The 20,766-nt window shown below is 33.2% G+C and overlaps 1 protein-coding gene across 2 annotated transcripts; it reads right to left on the bottom strand.

The window, feature by feature from the left end:
• Positions 1–828: 828 nt before the first annotated feature.
• Positions 829–20,218, bottom strand: LOC133191362 (DNA damage-regulated autophagy modulator protein 2-like). Of its 2 annotated transcripts, none has more exons than XM_061327116.1 (9): positions 20,135–20,218; positions 12,531–12,686; positions 12,212–12,268; positions 11,363–11,430; positions 7,640–7,794; positions 7,354–7,534; positions 4,213–4,286; positions 2,378–2,531; positions 829–1,583 (listed from the first exon to the last, which is right to left on the bottom strand). In XM_061327116.1, coding segments are annotated over exons 1-9 (864 nt in total). In that variant the 5' UTR covers positions 20,152–20,218; the 3' UTR covers positions 829–1,581. The 2 variants fall into 2 exon arrangements, with proteins under 2 accessions (XP_061183100.1, XP_061183098.1); XM_061327114.1 differs by lacking the exon at positions 20,135–20,218 and adding an exon at positions 16,851–16,932.
• Positions 20,219–20,766: the final 548 nt, after the last annotated feature.

Raw genomic sequence — 20,766 nt, 5'->3', positions numbered from 1 at the left:
TTCATCACTTAAGCAAAGAAAATGGTTAAAAAGATTGTATTAAGTAATGTAAAGTGTGAGAATCAATAAAAAAAATTATGAGAAATGTTGGGATCTAATTGTCAACTATAGAAGTTGGCATTCTTTATAAAATTGACCGACGAAAATAAAGCATATAAAAATGGATTTCTTACGAAACTAACTCAATACATTAAATTTTTCTAACTGGATAAAACGTGGGAAAACAACAATCCAGGTTGTAAAATAACAAGTAACCAGTGAACTAATTCGTTAAATGGCAAAGTATGTTAACAAATTGATTGTTCGTTTATTCAAATTGAAAAAAAAGGCAGGTTTATTGCTGGTTATAATTCAATATGTATAGTAAATACACTGAGAATAAAATCATAGCACAATCTAAGCGTTAATTCTAATCTAATCCGAAATTCACAGTTTTATAAAAGTCAACTATAATCGTTTGCATTTGTTATAATTTCATCCTTTACTTTAAACTATACAACAAAGCAAACTTAGACGCCTAGTTTTTGAGCTAAAAAATATTTATGTTAAGATGCCTAGCAAAACTTTTCATTAAACATCAAAATTTTTACCCATGGATAAATATGGAAGAATAATTTTTACCTCAATATGAAATCTTCAAAGAATCCATAATGGTATTGCTTTAGAATGATTGGACAGTGAACTTGTGAGGCAAAAAAATAAGAGGAAAAGCGGAAGGCATTCCAAGCTTAGGATTCTGGATGAGTAGAAAAGTAAAACTAACAACATTTCTACTAGTTTTGATATGGATGAGAAATAATGAATGAGAAAAAAGAAATAGAAATTAAAGATCTTTTCATGATTTTAATTGATTTTTAACACAGTATAAACGAAAAGAATAGTAACAAGTTCTTTCATAAGTACCAGTATTACAGGTAGAATGGGTATACATTGTCGTAATACTTAGTGCCCTTGAAAAAAGAAACGATATCTTACGTTCATTACGTTAAAACATTAAAGCACACAAGTAAGTTATACCATTATAATTTAAACTGTATTCATTAAACTTAAAGTTTTGTATAATAACTGAAAATGTATGAATAAGCACTTAGGTTATGATGTAACAAAATTTAATTTACAAAAGAAATTCCTCTCTCTCTCTCTCTCTCTCTCTCTCTCTCTCTCTCTCTCTTGCATTGATGAGTGTTCCACTGCCCTTTAGTTTCCCTGATTCTTTGTTCTGATGTCTGCCTCCTGTTGTTGTGCTCACTTTCTATTCCTCTGAATAATTTGTTCTCTCCATTCCTCTAATTTTTATATTAGAGTTAATGTTTCTCACCACTTTGCTAATTGTTTTCCTACATTGATAGATTCCACATTCTTGAGTTCCCCTTATGCCTTACATGGATGGTTATGTTGAGTAATATGTGAAATATCCATGTTTACAGGACCAGTTTCCTTAGAATAGGTTTGGCATCACGCTGTGAGTATTGTCCCTTGTCTTCTGATCTGAGAAGCTTACAATGATCACACTTCAACATTGATGTTATTCATGTTCGTATCATCACCTCTCTCTTTTTCTTTATCTGATGAAACTGTAACCTCTGATGGAACTGTAATCTCTACCTATTAAAAATGTAAAATAGATACAAAATGCAAACAAGCGCTAAAACTTAAACATAGTGGATGAAGAAATTAAATCCCTTAACTAAGTCCAGGTAATAATTGCATCAATGTTAATTTACATGATATGTGTACACATGTCCACCAACAGTCTAACAAACTTCAATTTTATTTTCCCAGTTTTAATGTTCAAACGATGTGTTGAAAATCGGTATACCGAATTTTATAATTATTTCACGGAGATTCTGGTGCATCAGCCCTACAGATCTTTCCTCGTGTTTCATCACGCTAATGAATAAAGTTGACAATCGCTACTTTTAAATATAAATTAATTCTAAATAAAATAATTCAAAATTGGAATTTTGGAATGTCCCTTGCTGTTCTGAGAAGAGTGCTATATAAATCCCTAGATTAAATCCTTTACCTCTATTGAGAATTCATACTAACCTTCGGGACGATGATTAAACAACATTGAATCTATGTAAATATTTGCTTATTTACTCCATTAACTGATACTTAATGTTATTGTGAGGAAACGTTCCAAGAATATTTATTTAAGTTTAGCCTATATATAATATTATTGTAGCGACTAGCCTCAATCTACACCTACATGTATATTTAGCCCCGTCTGTTTTGTGTATCATGTTTTCAATTCAATATATTCAAATATATTCAATTGCAACTATACAACTACAAGTAATTTCAATAATGAGACATGTATTCTTCTTACTTCTCCAGCTTATAGAGTACATGTAAAAAAGGGATGTTCCACAACAAACCTCAATCATGTTGAAGTTAACGTTGACTCGTGGAGTTTCCATGACGAGGGCTCGGAAGTCCCACATAAACGTGAGGGCGAATGTGAGGACAGATGTCGCCACTAGCCATTCTGAGATCGTTGATGCTAAATACACTCCACGCAGAGATGTCTGTAATGAAATTTTAATCTCAACGTAATGTTGAATTCATTTGGACTTGTCATCTTAGACTTCAATTTTTAAGCATTTAAAAATTCTTATTCTTGGATGTCGTCAATGATACAACAGCATCTGGTCGTGCCGACCGTATTAGCGCGGTATTCAAATTCTTGGGCACGGATAGTTGCTGTGTGTCCTCCAAAAATAAGAATTCAATGGTTGTAATAGATTTGTCTACTTTTCACTCTTCATAAATGTTAATTTCATTCATTTTTATTGTAAATTTAGCGCCTTTCAGAACTGATATGGTTATTAGGCGTAAGGGCGTCTTGAGGTAGAAAGTTAAATAAATGCTTTAATCTACGTCTGGAAATCCGTCTTACACTCAAAGTTCACTTTCTAAGGATAATTTTTTTTCAAAATCACATTTCAATCTTTAATACTTTTTACATTCCAGTCAACCAAGGTGAATTCGATCTACCCTACCTATACTGGATTCCTTAACTTAATAAAAATCCTTACAAAGATATATTGCCGGGTCCAGCAAATGCTCTACAGAGCCCCTATAAAGTAATAACTGCTGTGAAGGAAAAAGTTCAGAACGTAACCGTGCTACAAAATATTCGAGAGGTGGTGTTAATCAGATGTGGATGCTCAATAACTCCAAAGTAATTTTAAAAACTTAGAATTCCCCAAACTTTTCAAAAATCAGCCACATCAAAATGTACGATTTTTCTACACTTTATTTAACCATTCCTCATATCCATTAAACACGAGGCTTTTTAATTTCATTGACAACTGCTTATTCAGCAAAAATTGAACTGAGAAATTTTTCATTTCTCGTGATTGGTCATCAAAAAAATTACTTTGTTAAAATCGCTCTGAGTCTACACACAAGTACTCTAAAGATGATATTAAATGAATGCTGGAGTCCCTCATTGGCAACATTTATGTAGTCTTTGGAGACCAGATCTTCCAGCAAGCTGTTGGAATTCGAGAGGCACAAATCGTGCTCCTTTATAAGCCGACCTGTTTATATTTCTATGAAGCATTTATAGCATTGTTCACAAATCTGCATTGTTTGTAGATTTTTTTAAATCGATTTCTGTTCGTTTTCTTCACCTTTTTCATAAACAAATGAATATTGCGAAGAAAAAAAATGACGAATAATTTTAAAGGTTCAATTGTTATATTTTACAACAGTTTTATAGCGTAATTGTGTTTGATTAAATTGAGCCAAAAACAATATATACATGTACATTTTTGTGCTCCTTGTTATTGAAAGTGCAGGTATTTCCTACTGTGTAGTTTCGTGTTTGTGATAGGGGGTTGAATTTTGTAGATTTCTAATGGATTTCATAAAGAAAATTACACTGAATGTTAACATTTAAAATTTAATTTTTCGAAAAACAGTATATGTTTTGAATTGACAGGTCAAACTAAAATTCATAAAGCAGCACAGAACGCGTTAACGGAATAGAAGTTGAGTCAAATCAATTAATTTGTTCACATTTTACATTTTTGTAATTCTGAACTTGATAAGAGACATGCTTCAGTAAGTTGTTCATGGGTGAAAAATACTTGAATGGACAACAAAAAATCAATCAGTCAAGATGGTTCAAATTCAGATTAAACTTCGTAATGGACTTCCTTAAACAATTATGTATTCTATGGTGAATAATAAATTACTTACAAATTTTGTGTCCACCAGTCCCTTTTTTAAGTCTTTGGCTTCGTTTACCTTGTAGATTATTTTTGTAATGGAAACTGTTGATAAGTTAAGGATATAAGTATCTACTTGTGAATCGATTCTCTTAACAAGAGGCCCAGGGGCCACATCGCTCACCTGAGCACTGTGGTTAGGAAAAAAGGAAAAATCAGTTTAGTATTGAAAAGCTTAAATGCATAAATGGTCCCAACCTACCCCTAAAAGGGAGTGGGGGGGGGGATGACTTAATTAAATCAACCAAAATTAAATCTACACTGCTTACATAATTTTTTGACTAACTGTGACTTTTTTCTCTACAAGTTTGAACTTTCATTGTGGCCCCACCCTACCCCTGGAGGTCATGATTTAAACAAATTTGAATCTACACTATCTGAGGATGCTTCCATATAAATATTACAAAACGTGGCTTTGCTGTTCTTGAGATTTTTAAAGGTTTTTCTTATATATTCCTATGTAAAACTTTGAACGTTCATTGTGGCCCCACCCTACCCCCAGGGGTCATGATTTGGACAAACTTGAATCTACACTACCTGAGGATGCTTTCAAAAAAATATATCCAATCAAAGCTTTGCTGTTCTTGAGAAGAAGATTTTTGAAGATTTTTCCTATGTACACCTATGTTAAACTTTGATTGTCCATTGTTACCCTGGGGGTCATGATTTGAACAAACTTGAATCTACACCACCTGAGGATGCTTCCAATATAAATATGACCAATCATTGCTTTGCTGTTCTTGAGAAGAAGATTTTTCCTATATATTCCTATGTAAAACTTTGATCGTCCATTGTGGCCCCACCCTACCCCTGGGGGTCATGACTTGAATAAACTTGAATCCATACCACCTCAGGATGCTTCCAAATAAAAATGACAAATCATAGCTTTGCTGTTCTTGAGAAGAAGATTTTTGAAGATTTTTCCTATATACCCCATGAAAACTTTGATTGTCCATTGTGGCCCCACCCTACCCCCAGGGGTCACAATTGGAACAAATTTGAATCTACACCACCTGCAGATGCTTCCATATAAATTTGACCAATCATGGCTTTGCTGTTCTTGAGAAGAAGATTTTTGAAGATTTTTCCTATATTCTCCTATGTTAAACTTTAATTGTCATCCATTGTGGCCCCACCCTACCCCCCAATGGTCATGATTTGAACAAACTTGAATCCACACCACCTGAGGATGCTTCCAAATAAATATTACCAATCATTGCTTTGCTATTCTTGAGAAGAAGATTTTTGAAGATTTTTCCTATATATTCCTATGTAAAACTTTGATCGTCCATTGAGACCCCACCCTACCCCCGGGGGTCATGATTTGAACAAATTTGAATCTACACCACCTGAGGATGCTTCCATATAAATATGACCAAACATAGTTTTGCTGTTCTTGAGAAGAAGATTTTTCCTATATATTCCTATGTAAAACTTTGATCGTCCATTGAGGCCCCACCCTACCCCCGGGGGTTACTATTTGAACAAACTTGAATCTACACCACCTGAGGATGCTTCCATATAAATATGACCAATCATAGCTTTGCTGTTCTTGAGAAGAAGATTTTTCCTATATATTCCTATGTAAAACTTTGATCGTCCATTGTGGCCCCACCCTACCCCCGGGGATTATGATTTGAACAAACTTGAATCTACACCACCTGAGGATGCTTCCATATAAATATGAACAATCATAGCTTTGCTGTTCTTGAGAAGAAGATTTTTGAAGATTTTTCCTATATATTCCTATGTAAAACTTTTATCGTCCATTGTGGCCCCACCCTACCCCCGGGGGTCATGATTTGAACAAATTTGAATCTACACCACATGAAGATGCTTCCATATACATATGACCAATCATAGCTTTGCTGTTCTTGAGAAGAAGATTTTTGAAGATTTTTCCTATATATTCCTATGTTAAACTTTGATCGTCCATTGTGGCCCCACACTACCCCCGGGGGTCATGATTTGAACAAACTTGAATCTACACCACATGAAGATGCTTCCATATAAATATGACCAATCATAGCTTTGCTGTTCTTGAGAAGAAGATTTTTGAAGATTTTTCCTATATATTCCTATGTAAAACTTTGATCGTCCATTGTGGCCCCACCCTACCCCCCGGGGTCATGATTTGAACAAACTTGAATCTACACTACCTGACAATAATTCCATATGAGTTTCATCTTTCCTGGCCCATTGGTTCTTGAGAAGAAGATTTTTCAATAATGCCATTAATTTTTTGCTATTTCGTAATTATCTCCCCTTTGAGGAGGGAGTGGCCCTTCATTTGAACAAACTTGAATCCCCTTTACCCAAGGATACTTTGTGCCAAGTTTGATTGAAATTGGCCCAGTAGTTCTGGAGAAGAAGATGAAAATGTGAAAAGTTTACGACAACAACGACGCCGACGACGCCAACGCCGACGACAGACAACGGACAAATTTTGATCAGAAAAGCTCACTTGAGCCTTTGGCTCAGGTGAGCTAAAAACACATGGCATATATATTAAAATAGACATTAATAATTGATTGGCTTATAATTAAGTCTTGAGATATATTTATTGATGACTTAAGGTACTTTACCTCCTACAGGTATATACTTGACGAAATATATTCTATAAATGACGTCACGGGCCTTACGATGACGATCTAGTATACATATATAAATATTATAAATACATTTACGTTTTTGCAATACAGATTCAAAATCATGAAAGCTGGAAAATCAAGACTTTATCTTGAGAAAAACAGCAAAAGGTATATTTATTCAGATGATATATGTAGGAAAACACCTAATACTTGTATAGGAAAAGGCTTTTTCACACTCAAGATTAAATGTAAAGATAATGAATAGTAATTATTCTCAATACTAAATGAACGAAAATGAATGCCTACCACCTTTCCATGATGGATTTTATCGTTAGTATTTTTTGTTTACATTTTTAAAGTTTGCAAACTAAATATATATGTATGGGACTTAAATATTTAGAGAAACTGCAAGAAACTTATTCAACGCATCTAAATTCGGTGTAATCTTAAACATAAGAGTTAACAGTCAAAAAAAATAAGATAAAGTATCAAGTTATATCAAAATTCAAGCGTAAGGATACATAAAAGTAGAAACACGGATAATGCTATGCTATTGACTAGCTGATACATCGCCACAGTTCTGTTTCCGTACTTTTCGCTGCGTAGTTTCCATGACAACCTTGTCTGCAACCAACAATAGGCTAGACCGAGGCCAAAGGCAAGGCCAGCGCCCACGTAGTGTGGTCCTCGCTGAACAACAGTCTGTATTTAAAATAAAGCATTTAACAGATATTACACAAAGGTCCCATTTAGAAAAAATACTATAAAAGATTTCGTAGGATCCATCACTAAATCAAACAAAAGTACCTGGAAGTTGGCGACCATGCTAATCCCCAGAGCAGACAGAAATCCGAGGATGATCCCAGCGATGTTCACTTTCTGCCACTTTGCAGCATCCTGGACTTTCCTCTTCAAAAAGATCTCCTTCACGAACAGGTACCTCACCCACACATTCATACCCACTGAAACAAAATTGGTCAATTGTGTGTTAATATTCCCTCAGACAAAAACAGTCTTCATTGTGTTTCATAAAAAAAGAATTTTAAATTTATCACTACACGAAACAGAGCAGTGAAAGGAATCCTTTACCAAAGCAGCATTGCCTAGTGGGGAAACGTACGAGATTTATATAAGGAATTACTGTGTACTTTTTTGTTTTATGACGTGATCAAACAGTTTGGTCAGATGATAACATGCATAAACGCCATCCCTAAAATTATTCCTTATTATTTACATTTTTACCTGATCTTTCATTCATTTAAAAAATATGGCAAAGAGTAGTTATTTATATTCAATAATTAGAAATCTAAGTCTTCAAGCCCTGTCCAGAGTAATACGAAACCACACACAGCGTGAAGACAGTTCTGTCACATGATGAGCATATGGCTTTATGAACATATTTATCTCGATCAAAGACATATTTTAAAAATCATGCACACAAAATGAACATTATTATGCATTCATAATCTGTAGAAATCTAAATGTGATAGATAAATATTCTGTTAGGTCAATTAAACGGGTAATGCCAAATGAGTCAATATGTACTTGAGGCGGAGTTAGAAACAAATATAAAACATCTTTGGGTGTTTTTATTTGATTTTATGTGGACTTTGGTAAATGTCATTATACTAATTTTTGGTCTAAGTATATTAGTCTGAAGTTAGGAGTGGATTTTTTAAATTTTTGCAAAGGTTTATTCTCTATAAGGCCGTTTTCCAGCCTACAATGAAATCATTTTAAAATGTAATTTTATGGAAGTTTATTCCCTCTATTTTATTATTTTGATGCTTATTTTTCAACATTGACCACATAAGTCACGTGTTAAAGAGAGAAAAATGGAAGTAAAATAAAGAAAAATTGAGGGTAGGTCTATTCAAATCAAGTTTACATGGATGTTGTTTGAACCGATAAGTAAAAAAAAAAACATTTATATGTATTTTTAAAACATATCATTTCTAAAATAACATGTTAAAAACGTTTCAACTAAAGATAAATTACTTTATATGACAAAATTGTACTGCATTTATATTTTACACATTTTGAATGTAAATTTCTTCAAAATATACATTGTATGACGTTAATAAATTCCTATTTGTCATTTATTTTGATTACTTAGTTCATGTAAATTAAAATTATTATTGTGTATCCTTTTTTAGACGTGCACCCTACTTTTCCTATAATACGTGCATAAAAGAAATATGGTATATATATCGAAGACTGAACTATGAAAAGAAGTGCATCAAATGCTGAACACATTAAAGGGGTCTTGTTTGTGGCTGAATAAACAGTATGTTATAAAAAAAAAATTAAACAAATTTGATATCTACAATAAATAAGAACCCAATAACACACAGGAGGAAAATTTCAATATAAATACCTGTTGACTAATTATATGAGCACTCAGTGTATAAAACGCAAAACGGTCGTATTAAAAATCACCAGTACATGATGTATATTAATCAAAGAGCATCGTTAAAATTGCTTTGCTTTTTTACTTTATTATTTATTGTATATATCAAATCTAAGTCCCTGCCCCCTCCCCTTTCAACAGTACTCCAGAAAACCCTTTCAACAGAACTCCATAAAAAAACTCTTTAGATGATTAACACTTCCTCCCACTACAAAAGGTCTCTGCAACTTCTAAGGCACGTGTATGTGTGTCCTACCGCTCGCAAAAGCCTACAGGTTGCATGAACGCTAGCTTCGTGGTATGGAGGACCGAGGGTTCGATTCTCGTTTCCGGTGCTACGTGCAAACTAAAGCGTTTAACATATGTAGTGACTGCTATATTCCCTTTAAAACAGAAGTCCCGTGTCATAGTAAGCGTTAGGTCAAAATTTTTTACGCTTCAACTAAAATTGATGACCTCTCTACATGATTGAAAAATTCTGAAATGGCCCAAAACAACATTATCAACCATATTTGTCCTTTCGGAAGCCCTTTTTTTTTTTACCCTTGGCTTCTGATTTTGTAAGACTGAGCCGCTATTCTAGAGGATTGTTTTGCTACTTAAGATGTGTGTTGCTTCCATAATAGATAGAGTCATCTAAACAACCTCAGCCTTAACATAATAGGCTTAAGAACTTCGACCTTGTATCACTCATACGAAGAAAATATGAACGCGCACCTCTGAAATTCAAGGTCCTTCTATGGAACATTTATTTCATGTCCAGTAATTCCGTATTATCACGGTTACCTATAATCACAGATAACATACGTGATTCTTTCCACTACAACTATTTAATCAATCAATAAAGATTCACAACATATGGAATATGAAGAGTATTGCATTTATTTCCAGCAGACAATTCAATGAGACTTCAATGATAGACCTCATCTTGAGTAAATAGCTTTTCCTGCAATTATCACTCAAATGAAGCGAAAAGTTTTTAGTTCGATGTCAAAACCACCTTTAACCAAGTTCTTATGTTAGTAGTAAATTTTTGTGTTATTCAGAAGCTCACATGCAAATTTTGGTGTTGGTCAAAGGTGGTTATGACATGTGCAGCCCATACCAAACGCACCCACCCTCTGGAGTTTTCCCATTGCGCTAATGCTGAAACGGATAGATAGTACGTCACATTGTGACCCTATATCATAACAAACAAGAAAACATTGATGTAACCATCAATTGTCGCCCGGGAAATAAGTAAAGTAAACAAAGGAAATGAGTCTGTATCATCAAACCGCTTCGATATGTGTGAAAAGCCATGCGTCTAAATGATGGAGACGATAGTCGAGAATATTTTGAAAACTTATAGTCGAATGAAAATCGAACAAAAACGATACCCTTTTAAACTTTATCAATTCCTCAAGTAAATGTTGGCTGCATAAAATATAATTTGAAACCAGACACATGCATCACCTATTTTCAAAAATATCTTTCACTTTAAGAATATAAAACACGAACTGTGTAAAGTACATTTTTACGTTTTTATCCGATAAGTAAAATTCGATGTTCTAAAAAAAGGGACCTGTCGTTTTTTCGATAGTAAATGATAAGCAACTTTATATATTAAATATGAAAAACATATATATTTTTACAGATTCACTTTATGGAAGTAAATATATTGTGTATCTTGTAATTTATAAAGGGAAAGAACATTCTGATTAACAATCTTTTTAATGTTTAGAAAACCTTTAATTCTGAACAACTTCTCCCACCTCAATCCCCATATACCAACACTTAAACTTATATGTATAGAGCAGCCCGGTCCTCCGGGCTGCAATAATAACATCTTTAACCATCCTTATAATGTTAGATCAATAACCCGATGATTCATGCAGTTTGTAAGAGAAATTGTTATTTGAAATTTTGAAGGCCGTAAAACGACCTTATAGAGAATGATCTTTTGAATCAGCATAATTGTATATAGTTTCCCAGCGTAAGGTTACAGAGCAGGGATTTCTTGGGGATGACATCTGCATTTGCTTGCAACAGAAAAAATCTTGTTTTTCTTATATTTTCAAGAATATTTGTAAAGTCCTAAACCTCCGTGACTTATGTTGTAGAAGTAAGTTGTTACTCACATAGAACGGCTCCTATGTTGATGAGTTGTCCGAAAACACATCGTTCAGGTGCCTCGATTGCAGTATAGCTGGAAATATAATAAAAGTATCATATATCTGGACCGATTTAACATAAACACATCTTCATACATACTCTTTCTTATCATATAAAAGCAAACTTTTAAAAATAAGCAGGGACAGATATTTCTACACAAGACAAACGATAAAAAATTAGGCTTGTCCCATCGTCATCGAGGGGTTAATTAGGGTAATATTGTAGGTGTACTATCGATCAGAAAACAAAAATAATTGATTCTCGCCTCAGTTTTTTTTTTTTCGTTGAATAGTTTACACAATTGGTAGGAGATGGTATCGAATGCGATGCATCATTAACTTGTTTTATCGTCGTTAAAAACGTGAATGACCGGACGTGCGTGTGCAAGTTTAATACGTGAACAATTAAAGAAACTGAAGTTCATACTGTAAACGTGGAAATTTACACGTGAGGTAACTTACGACAAATACGCGAAAAAAAAGCTTTTGCGTAAATATCACCCGCCGTTCCAACATACTTTAACAGTATATACATGTAGTTATAACAAATTTAAATATATTTTATTCAGTTTTATCAAAAACAAAATCACAGTTTTGCGGAAGTGACTTCCAGGCGTAATATTCGTGTTTCTTATTCTATTACTTATGAACATGCAAAACATCCATGTTTATAGCTAGTATATTTCAAATTCTTTCAAATCGTACCTTCATTTAAACTCTTATATAGTTAAGACAATTTGCTAAATTAGTCTCTACGTGAATATTCTTAAACCATTATTAAAATGAATGGTTTTCCTCTTCATTCAGAATTCATACCTGATGTAAGGGAAATCATTAGGTTTCACAGAACCGCTTTTGATGGAGATACCATACCTTAGAATTAGAAAAAGATATCAAGACACCATAAAATACTCTGGTAGTGTAACAATTTACTCATGTGCATTATTTTGAATAAAATTCCTCCTAAACTTAAACAGAAAATTTCAAACTACAAGATGCTATTGTCAGAGTTAACTTAAGATATCATAAAATTCAAAATGCCAGCTTCGCCTTGATGGTTAATATAAGAGTTAATAGACAGAAGCGCGATAAGGTTGTAAACTGAACAATTATACTTTGTTAACATCTGCCTTACGATATGAAGAAAGCCATGATGATCCACAGGGCAGTGATCAGCGGCAACAGATATAGGCGGCGCCTTAGGAACACTAGGCACGCGAGGCTCATCACGCCGGGTAGCTGAGGGGGATCAGGCGCGGATGTGTCGGGAGCGGGGCTCTCCTCCGTGGCTCTATAAACAGAAAATAATTATTATTAGTTAATTTATATATATCTATATTTATTCATATTTTCCCTTGTTAACTATATATAGAAGTGTCCTCTTCACTTACCGTCGTACAAAACATTTTAAGTGGTAAGGGTTTTACCTAACTGGGTTTTTATTGTGCCTGTATAATACAGACTTGCTACAAAATATTTGTCCGATATAAAGTGTTTTTTTTTTTAAATCTCTATGTTACTTTTTATTTTCATGACGAAAATTAAAACCATTATAACAGAAGAAAAAGTGCACTTTAAACAATATCCCTTAAAGCTCGCATTACTTTCTTTTGTACCGCGTGGTGTTTAAACACAACAAGGTCTTCTTTGCAAAATATTAGCATAATGCAGTTAAATGAAAACTTTTAAGACATATTTCAACTTCATTGCCCAAGACAAGGATACACTAAATATGAGTCTCAAAATAAAATCAGCCAGATACAAAATATTGATCATATTGATCTGCCTTATGCGTAGTGAAATTAGCCACCTCTACAAAGATATGAAAATTAAATATCATATGTATTTTGCAAGAACAATTTGTTTCTAATAGTAATTATCATGCAGAATATATTGAAATTCAAAATTATGACCAATAAAATGTGAATGTTGTCGCGGCGGACATAACATGACGCTAGCGTGTCTTGTTCTTGTGAGCCACTGGCAAGAAAAGACAGCAATAATTACCAATAAGTGTCCAATTTATTCTGGCCTACTAAAAGGAGTTTCTTATTCTGCATATAAAACCCATAAACTGTTTCCGTTACGATAAAAATATTCACATAATTGAGCTCTGCATACTATAGTACCAAATACACATCCAGCAATTGACCATGTTGACAACACACCAATTTTAAAAGCATTAAGAAAGAATCCAAAATTAATATTATCATCAAGAAATAATGGAAGAAGTCATCGATTTCTTATAATGTTATGGTTTATATAAAGATTTCACAAACCAGCTGTTTTTTAAATCTTAGACTGGCAGAGGATAATAAGACAGGTCCCAGCTCCGGGGAGGAGCACCAAATTAACCCTGTCTGTCAGTTTATCTGGCCTCACAACAAAGGCAAATTAAACTTAATGGACGTCCATATGTTCTAAGATTCGTAATTTATACATCAATTCTTATGTCAGATAAGAATTTGCAATGATTATTTCTTAAAACAGGAAAATCGAGTCGTGGAAGTTTATTCCTTTGTCAAGACCAATCAATAAATTACGATAAATTCTATTATTTATTTGTGATATGTCTTTTGTGGTATATTTGAATGTAATGATTTTTTTTCTTTTTCTCAAAGATTCTCTAAACATACATAAGAAGTTTTTGATATATTATTTTAAAAAAAAAAAAAAAAAAAAAACTCTACACACTTATCATTTTAATAAGAATATTATGTAAGTTATTCAACAGAATACAAAATTTAATCTTTTAGACACCTAAATAAGCTTACCTCTCTTAAGCAGTGAAATCCGGAATAAAATTAAGATTAAAAATTTCATTAGACATTCACAACCTTAGGTTCATTCATTCATCTCCAGCCCACTGATAAATAATCCTCTCATTGTCAGTCAATCACAGGGACACTAGTTCGATCTTACATTCGATAAATCATTGAAAGTCGATAATCATTAAATGACAAGTGTTAATGACAATAGCACATCTAAAGAGACACTTCAGTTGTCAGAACTAAAGTCTTGGTGGACAGAACGACCATGGAAATGACCGCCGAACACCAAAGGAGACTGGTCTCGTTCTTTCTTTCCCGGAATGTGTACAAAGCACAGTCCTTTATTACAAAGTGGTTCAGGATTGCTTGTGTAAAGCTCTCAGGTATGGTTTCTGTTTATATATAAAGCTTCTGAGCCCTGATTCTGGGAACCACAGAAAAAGAATCAGAAATGTTGCCACCCTAACCTGATGGCGTTTCAGTGGGGGTCTGGTGTAAAAGAGGTGTAACATCACCAGATGTATGCAGCAAAACAAATTCTCACGGACTCGACACGCCTCTCTTTAATGAGTTTACTGAAAATCAGCTATTCTGGCATATTAGAGATAAATAGCTGAGTTCTGTAAAAGTAGATATTCTACAGAAACTTACGAAGTACTCACTTTGATATCAGAAGAGATATAGGAAACATTCAAAAAATAAATCTGTGTGTCAGAATAATTACTAGTCTGAATAGATTTACTTCTATATACGTACAGAAAATCTTTATTTTGAAACAAGTCAAAAAACTTGGCTATTATTAAATAGGTGAAAAAATGCGTTAATGACATGATACAAGTCACTGCAACAAATAGAAATTATTAAATGGTAAAATAACAACACAGAATTTAGCAAAGTAATACAGGTATTGATTCCAGAGAAGCTGCCATGCGGTTTGCACACTTGAAATAAAATGAGCTCACAAGTAGAACATACGCTGACATGATAACGGAGAGGTAATCATTCAGCATTCGAATCGGTCTCAATTTTTTCGTTTCATAGCAAAAATCTTATATCTTTAGATCTTAAGGAGTTTACCCAACCAATCCCAGACCCCCTTAACCTTATCACCGGATCATAATGGTGAGCAGTATTTTGTGATTTCCTTTATATGGAAGCACAGTATTGCATTGTCATGTATGCATCAGTGACAATGCATAGTTAGTTCCATATTTCGAAATCAAATTCATATAGATGAATTTTATTATAAACAACCGGTTTTTAAGAGAAAAAAAAATGAGATAATGAGATCATAAATAGTGATTTTCTATGGGTTTTTTTTTCTATTTATTTTGTTATAATTATCATTAATTTTAAAGAAATTTGACTACATGTATTGAATTTCATACTTATTTAAAAAGTACACAGAAATTAGAATGCAAATATTGGTAGTGGGTTTCTTCTCTTTTTAAGCGCTACATGTTATTGCGGTAAACTTGCTACACATGAATTCAATATCTTGTGTGGTATTATCGAAGTTGAATGTCGTGGAATAAACTTCCACCCATCCGTAGCTGGAAACCCTGTTCCCTCCGTGAAGCGAGCGTCAGGGGGGACAGGTGAAAACACAGCAGTCATGTTCAGGTCGCATTGCAATATTAATCGACCAGAAACAATTCACACGCTGATTTAAAAAAAAAAGTGTATAGTATTCATTGATAAACATTTTAGAAGACAATACCATGCTATGAATGGGAGATTAACTAATCTTTAAATTTCAAAAATAATACATACTAAGAACTGAAATGGTTACCTCTCTTCATCGACAAATTTTATTTTATTTATTTTTTTTTTTTTATAAATCTATAATTAACTGTTATCCTTTGTTGAATTGGAAACGTACCTGTATATATTTTTCTAATATTACATAGAATATCTTGCGTTTTGAAGTTTATTCTAAGTCTTTAATTTAAATTTAAATTTGTTCAACCAATTCAAAAAATCCACACTACTTTGAAGACCACTACAGCAAATAACAGATACAATTGAAATGGGTCGGGTAAACAGACAACTGAGAGGATCCTATTGAAAACTTACCCGACACAGAAAACTCCGTGAATTGACCAAGGTAACTTCATTTTAAAGTCGTTCTCCCTATTTTCTGTAGTTCTTTATCAAGCAACTACTATTTCAATATTGTTCACAGATGTTTAAAATCGATATATCACAAAGAGGAAATAAAACAACAGAAAGGGAGAAACTTCATGACAAAATAGATAAAGCTAAGATATGTTTGTCTAAATGCATATCATATCATGCAATGGAATTGTGTGGAATTTCATTAATGTGTTATAAGATAATAAAACAACATTATCTAAACATGAATCTTATGTTTTTATTAATGAACGCATGAGTAATGATGGAATGAGTGGTCAATTAATGGTCAGCGGACAGTACAGGAGTTCCTCCAGCTATTATTACATTCATACAGGTCAATATGTACATTATCGTATTAAACTTAAAATAACAAAGACGCAACCCCATGAACTTTTAAACAAGATTAAATGGACAAAAGTTCACATACTGCATGATCACAAATGATTGATTTTCTAACCCTATATGAATTGTTTTTGCACTGCGCCCATATTCTAAGGATCATTCGGATATTCCGGGCAGGTGCCCCCTGACGTATGAGTTTTACGTACCGTAGAGGTTTAGCTTCCTCTCCTTCCGACATGTCTGTTTTCATATTCCACAGTTACACCTGGTTCGTAAGTTTAAATGTATCGACAAGGTATTTCCCATGTGAATATAAGTATGTCACTGTTTGGGACCCTTTGTTTGGGGCCACCCAGCGGGGTATTTGTTTAGCTCCTGATTGAAGTGCCCGGAACCTCCTTATCCCTGTATGAGAAGCAGACCACGACAAAAAGTGAGCCCGCTTATCTTAACTATCTGATTATTCAGCTTTAAGAGAACCTTTATCATGTTAACGTGAAAATATTCTTACTTGAACTTTTAGATGTTCAGACAGATATAAGGATGAAATTGCGAAAGCTTTAGGAAAACTTCATTCAGTTTTTTTCAAATAGCGTTTTGAATACTATAAGGCTACATTTTCTTTTTAACTGCAATCTTTATTTTGAAAGAAGATATGACTACAAATTTCGTCGTATTTTCATGCGTATTCCAATCGTTTGATAAGGCTGCGGTATATGTCGAAGAAATAAAGCCAATTTTCACACAGTATAGACAAAAAAATTGGGTGACGTTCACTTTTCAATTTGTAAAAGATATTTCTGTAGAAGAATCGTGTCATCTTTATCAGATAAGTCAGCAGGGGCGAGCAATAAATTCGCATCAACCTGCCTGCAGGGCATTAAATACATATCAACCTGCCTGGACGGCGTGTTAGTGTCTTCTATCGCTCTGCTGAAACACTGCAACTATTATTCTACAATAAAACCAGTAATAGGATCAGAGCGCGGGTCTCCTGTTATAGGTTAATATAGACTATACACACTAAATTATCCATAATACTTTCAAGAATTATTTATTTATTAATTGTTGGTCTCACTTTTAAACCCTCGTCTCGTTAAGAGGACGGATATTCCGGACGATTATTTGGAGATCCTGAAGTGGGAATTAACAGAACAAGGAAGAAGAAAAGTGATTACAAGGGTCTCAGGAATTTTATTACATACTCTACACTTTACGTCACCAACAAAGGCATGTTATACAAGATGTTTGTTGATGATATTCTTGTTCCTACATGTATTTCTGCAAAATTAAAATACACTTTATGTGCATTTGTTAAATGTTTATTATGAAATCCTTCCCATGTAAATATGTTCTCCAATTTTATCAAATTAATATCGGTCATTCCACAAAAACATGACCAATTAAGAATTTTTTTATGTCGCTTACAAAACCGTTGTAATATCTAAACTATAAATTTAAAGATCGATTTGAACTCTAAGACTTACATAATTATGTAACATGCACACATGGTTTTGTAAATATTTACCCAAATGCAGTCAAATTTTTTATATGAACGTAATGTAATGTTGAAAAACGTATTCCCCGTATTTCCTGCAAATCTTAATGTCGCTTCATTTGCTTACAAATTTCAAGATAAAATTTTCCGCCGTAAAATCGTTTCGAATAGATTGCAATGAATGTTAAAAAAAGTTTTTATCCTATATAAAAAGAAATCAAACCACTTCTCGCAAAGAAATGCATGGATCTCCTTTCATGCTGAATCATAGCATGTCACTTAAAATCGATTAACTTCCGTAACGATTTTATTTTAAATTTCAATCTGAAATTTCAATGCTGATTCAATCTGAAATTTAATCTGAAAGTGACCACGTAACCTTATATCTGAAAATCATCGATTCTAGTTACGAGTCAGCTATTTTAGACGATTACATTTTCGACATAACAAAATGAAATAGACAAAAACAGTTGTCTCTCTTTAAAATTTAACTTCCGTAACGGTAATTCAGGAAAGTTTTTGCATTAAAGCTATAAAACAAAAAATATTATTTTGGGAACAAAATGCTTCATACTTTTGTTTAATATCCTAAAACAAACTTTGATTTTAACTATTGAAGAGAATTTTAACTGTTATTGCTGAGAATTAACTTCCGTAACGATTAACTTCCGTAACGATATTTTCCCCGAAAATTTAATTTAATTTCGGATTCATGCGAGACTTCATGAATCATACCTTAGCGTTCTTTACTGAACATCAGAAACGAAAAACTGGTCAAATTCAGCTTTATTTATAAAATGATAAGGCTTGATCAAGGATTAACTTCCGTAACATTACCTTAATATCAATGGTATATTGAAATTGTTGTATAAAGTTAACGATACCAGATTTGTGGAAAATTCTTTGTTTTCAAATTCACTGATCAATCTGTCCTTTAGAGAATTATGATGTTCATTTTGCTATTTGAAACAATTATTTTTTCATGTTTTATACTCTGAATTATTCCATTTATCGTAGAATGACTGATATACATGTAAATATGTCAAAACATACAGAAAAATGTGAATACAACTTTTAAACAAATCGTCCTCAATTATTGAAGAATGCATGGTTCAGTACCACTGTATCCTGAGATAAACTAACATCTGAAATGTCTGCTTAAACTGCATAATTTTCAGTTTGCATCAAGTTTTCACAAAGTGCAAATTAATATTTGCATACTAATTGTTGTTTATGCACACTGATTTCAACCTTACATATAGGCCTAGGCTAATTCATGTTTCATCAAGTTTCCGCAATGCGGAAACCATATAGTCTACTACTTGTATATAAGTGTAAACGGTTTACGCAAACTGAAACGTACCTTGCAAATACTTTGTCTTTCTTAAGTTTCACCTGTGGAAACAATTTGGATTCGTGGACAACCTAATTGTCCACATTGCAGAAACTTCATGAAACTCGAATTTCAGCCCTGAAACTTGACGAAAATCTCTACGGCATTTGAGTGATGTTTTGTCTATGCAGAAACTATGATTTATACATCTAGTATAATATTTATCATTCTTCTTCTTTCTGGTTAACATTCTTTATTTGTCAGCCAAATGATCTACGTTTACTACAAAGCCTATTTTTAGTAACTACCAGCCCTACCTCATCACTGATTACGTCATTCAATGAGGAATATGACGTCATGAGCAATACTGCTACAGAGTTGTTTAAAAGTAAGCTATAAAGTTATTGTTAATTTGTGCACAAATAATTAATGTAATACGTAAAACATTTTTTAAACATTTTTACATGCCGCCATCTTAACATTTTGCTACAGCTTCCTTATCTTACGACAGGGAATACTTCGTTAGTACTATATTTTGAAGGGAAAAAAAGCGAGCAAGTATACTAATGTTAATATTTGACTAAAGCATGGACACAATATCTTCCCTAATACTCAATCTTAATGAATATGATTGAAAACAGTTGAAACCAGTGACCTACCTGACGTATTTTGACATTGTTGATCTTGTGTCTTAGACACTGGTCCTCAGAAAATCAATATGTAGTCCAACTATACTCATCTACCTATACTGGTAATCGATTACAGCTCCGTACAGATTACAGTGTATACAATATATTCATTTTTATTGTTGATGACACACGTTGAGTATAAAGGATATAACGACAAGCGATACTTCCTTATTTAATTGTGGGATTTGTAGTATATTTTACAAGTACACAATGTTAAGTGTGTAGTTTTATATTTAAAAAAAAAAACACTATAAAAGCATTTTAATAAACCTTAAAATGTATGTGTTGTGTCAACTGCTTGCAATATCAGAGAATTTGTACAAAGAATTTTCACTCAGGTGCTTCAATGACCTTGGCCCTTGAGAATGACCTTGGGTGAAGATTGAGAGAAAGACAACTTAAAAAGTTTATAAAAGACCATCTAATGATCGACTTCGGATTCCAGTTCTCCACAGGAAAAGTTTATTTTTCTGAGGTGGAATATGTACATGTATTTATTTAGCTTTTTGATTTTACAACATTTAAAAAACGTTTGGTAAGGTCCTTCTAGTGCCTTTCCACTTTCTACCATCGGCTCATACATACACCTCCGTCGGTGGCTT

The sequence above is a fragment of the Saccostrea echinata genome, unplaced genomic scaffold (genome assembly GCF_033153115.1).
Source record: "Saccostrea echinata isolate AGI-Se365-2 ecotype Australia unplaced genomic scaffold, CSIRO_AGI_Sech_v1 ptg000023l, whole genome shotgun sequence".
In the NCBI taxonomy this organism is placed as follows: Eukaryota; Metazoa; Mollusca; class Bivalvia; order Ostreida; family Ostreidae; genus Saccostrea; species Saccostrea echinata.
The sequence above is the reverse complement of the archived record's forward strand: the minus strand, read 5'-3'. Positions and strand labels throughout refer to the sequence as shown.

Coding starts and splice junctions, on each gene's coding strand:
- LOC133191362 (XM_061327114.1), bottom strand. CDS start 16,894: ATGAAAACAGACATGTCGGAAGGAGAGGAAGCTAAACCTCTACG. Junction 11,431..12,211: donor AATGATTTCCCTTACATCAG/GTATGAATTCTG, acceptor TTATATTTCCAG/CTATACTGCAATCGAGGCAC. Junction 2,532..4,212: donor GACTGGTGGACACAAAATTT/GTAAGTAATTTA, acceptor ATTTCATTACAG/ACATCTCTGCGTGGAGTGTA.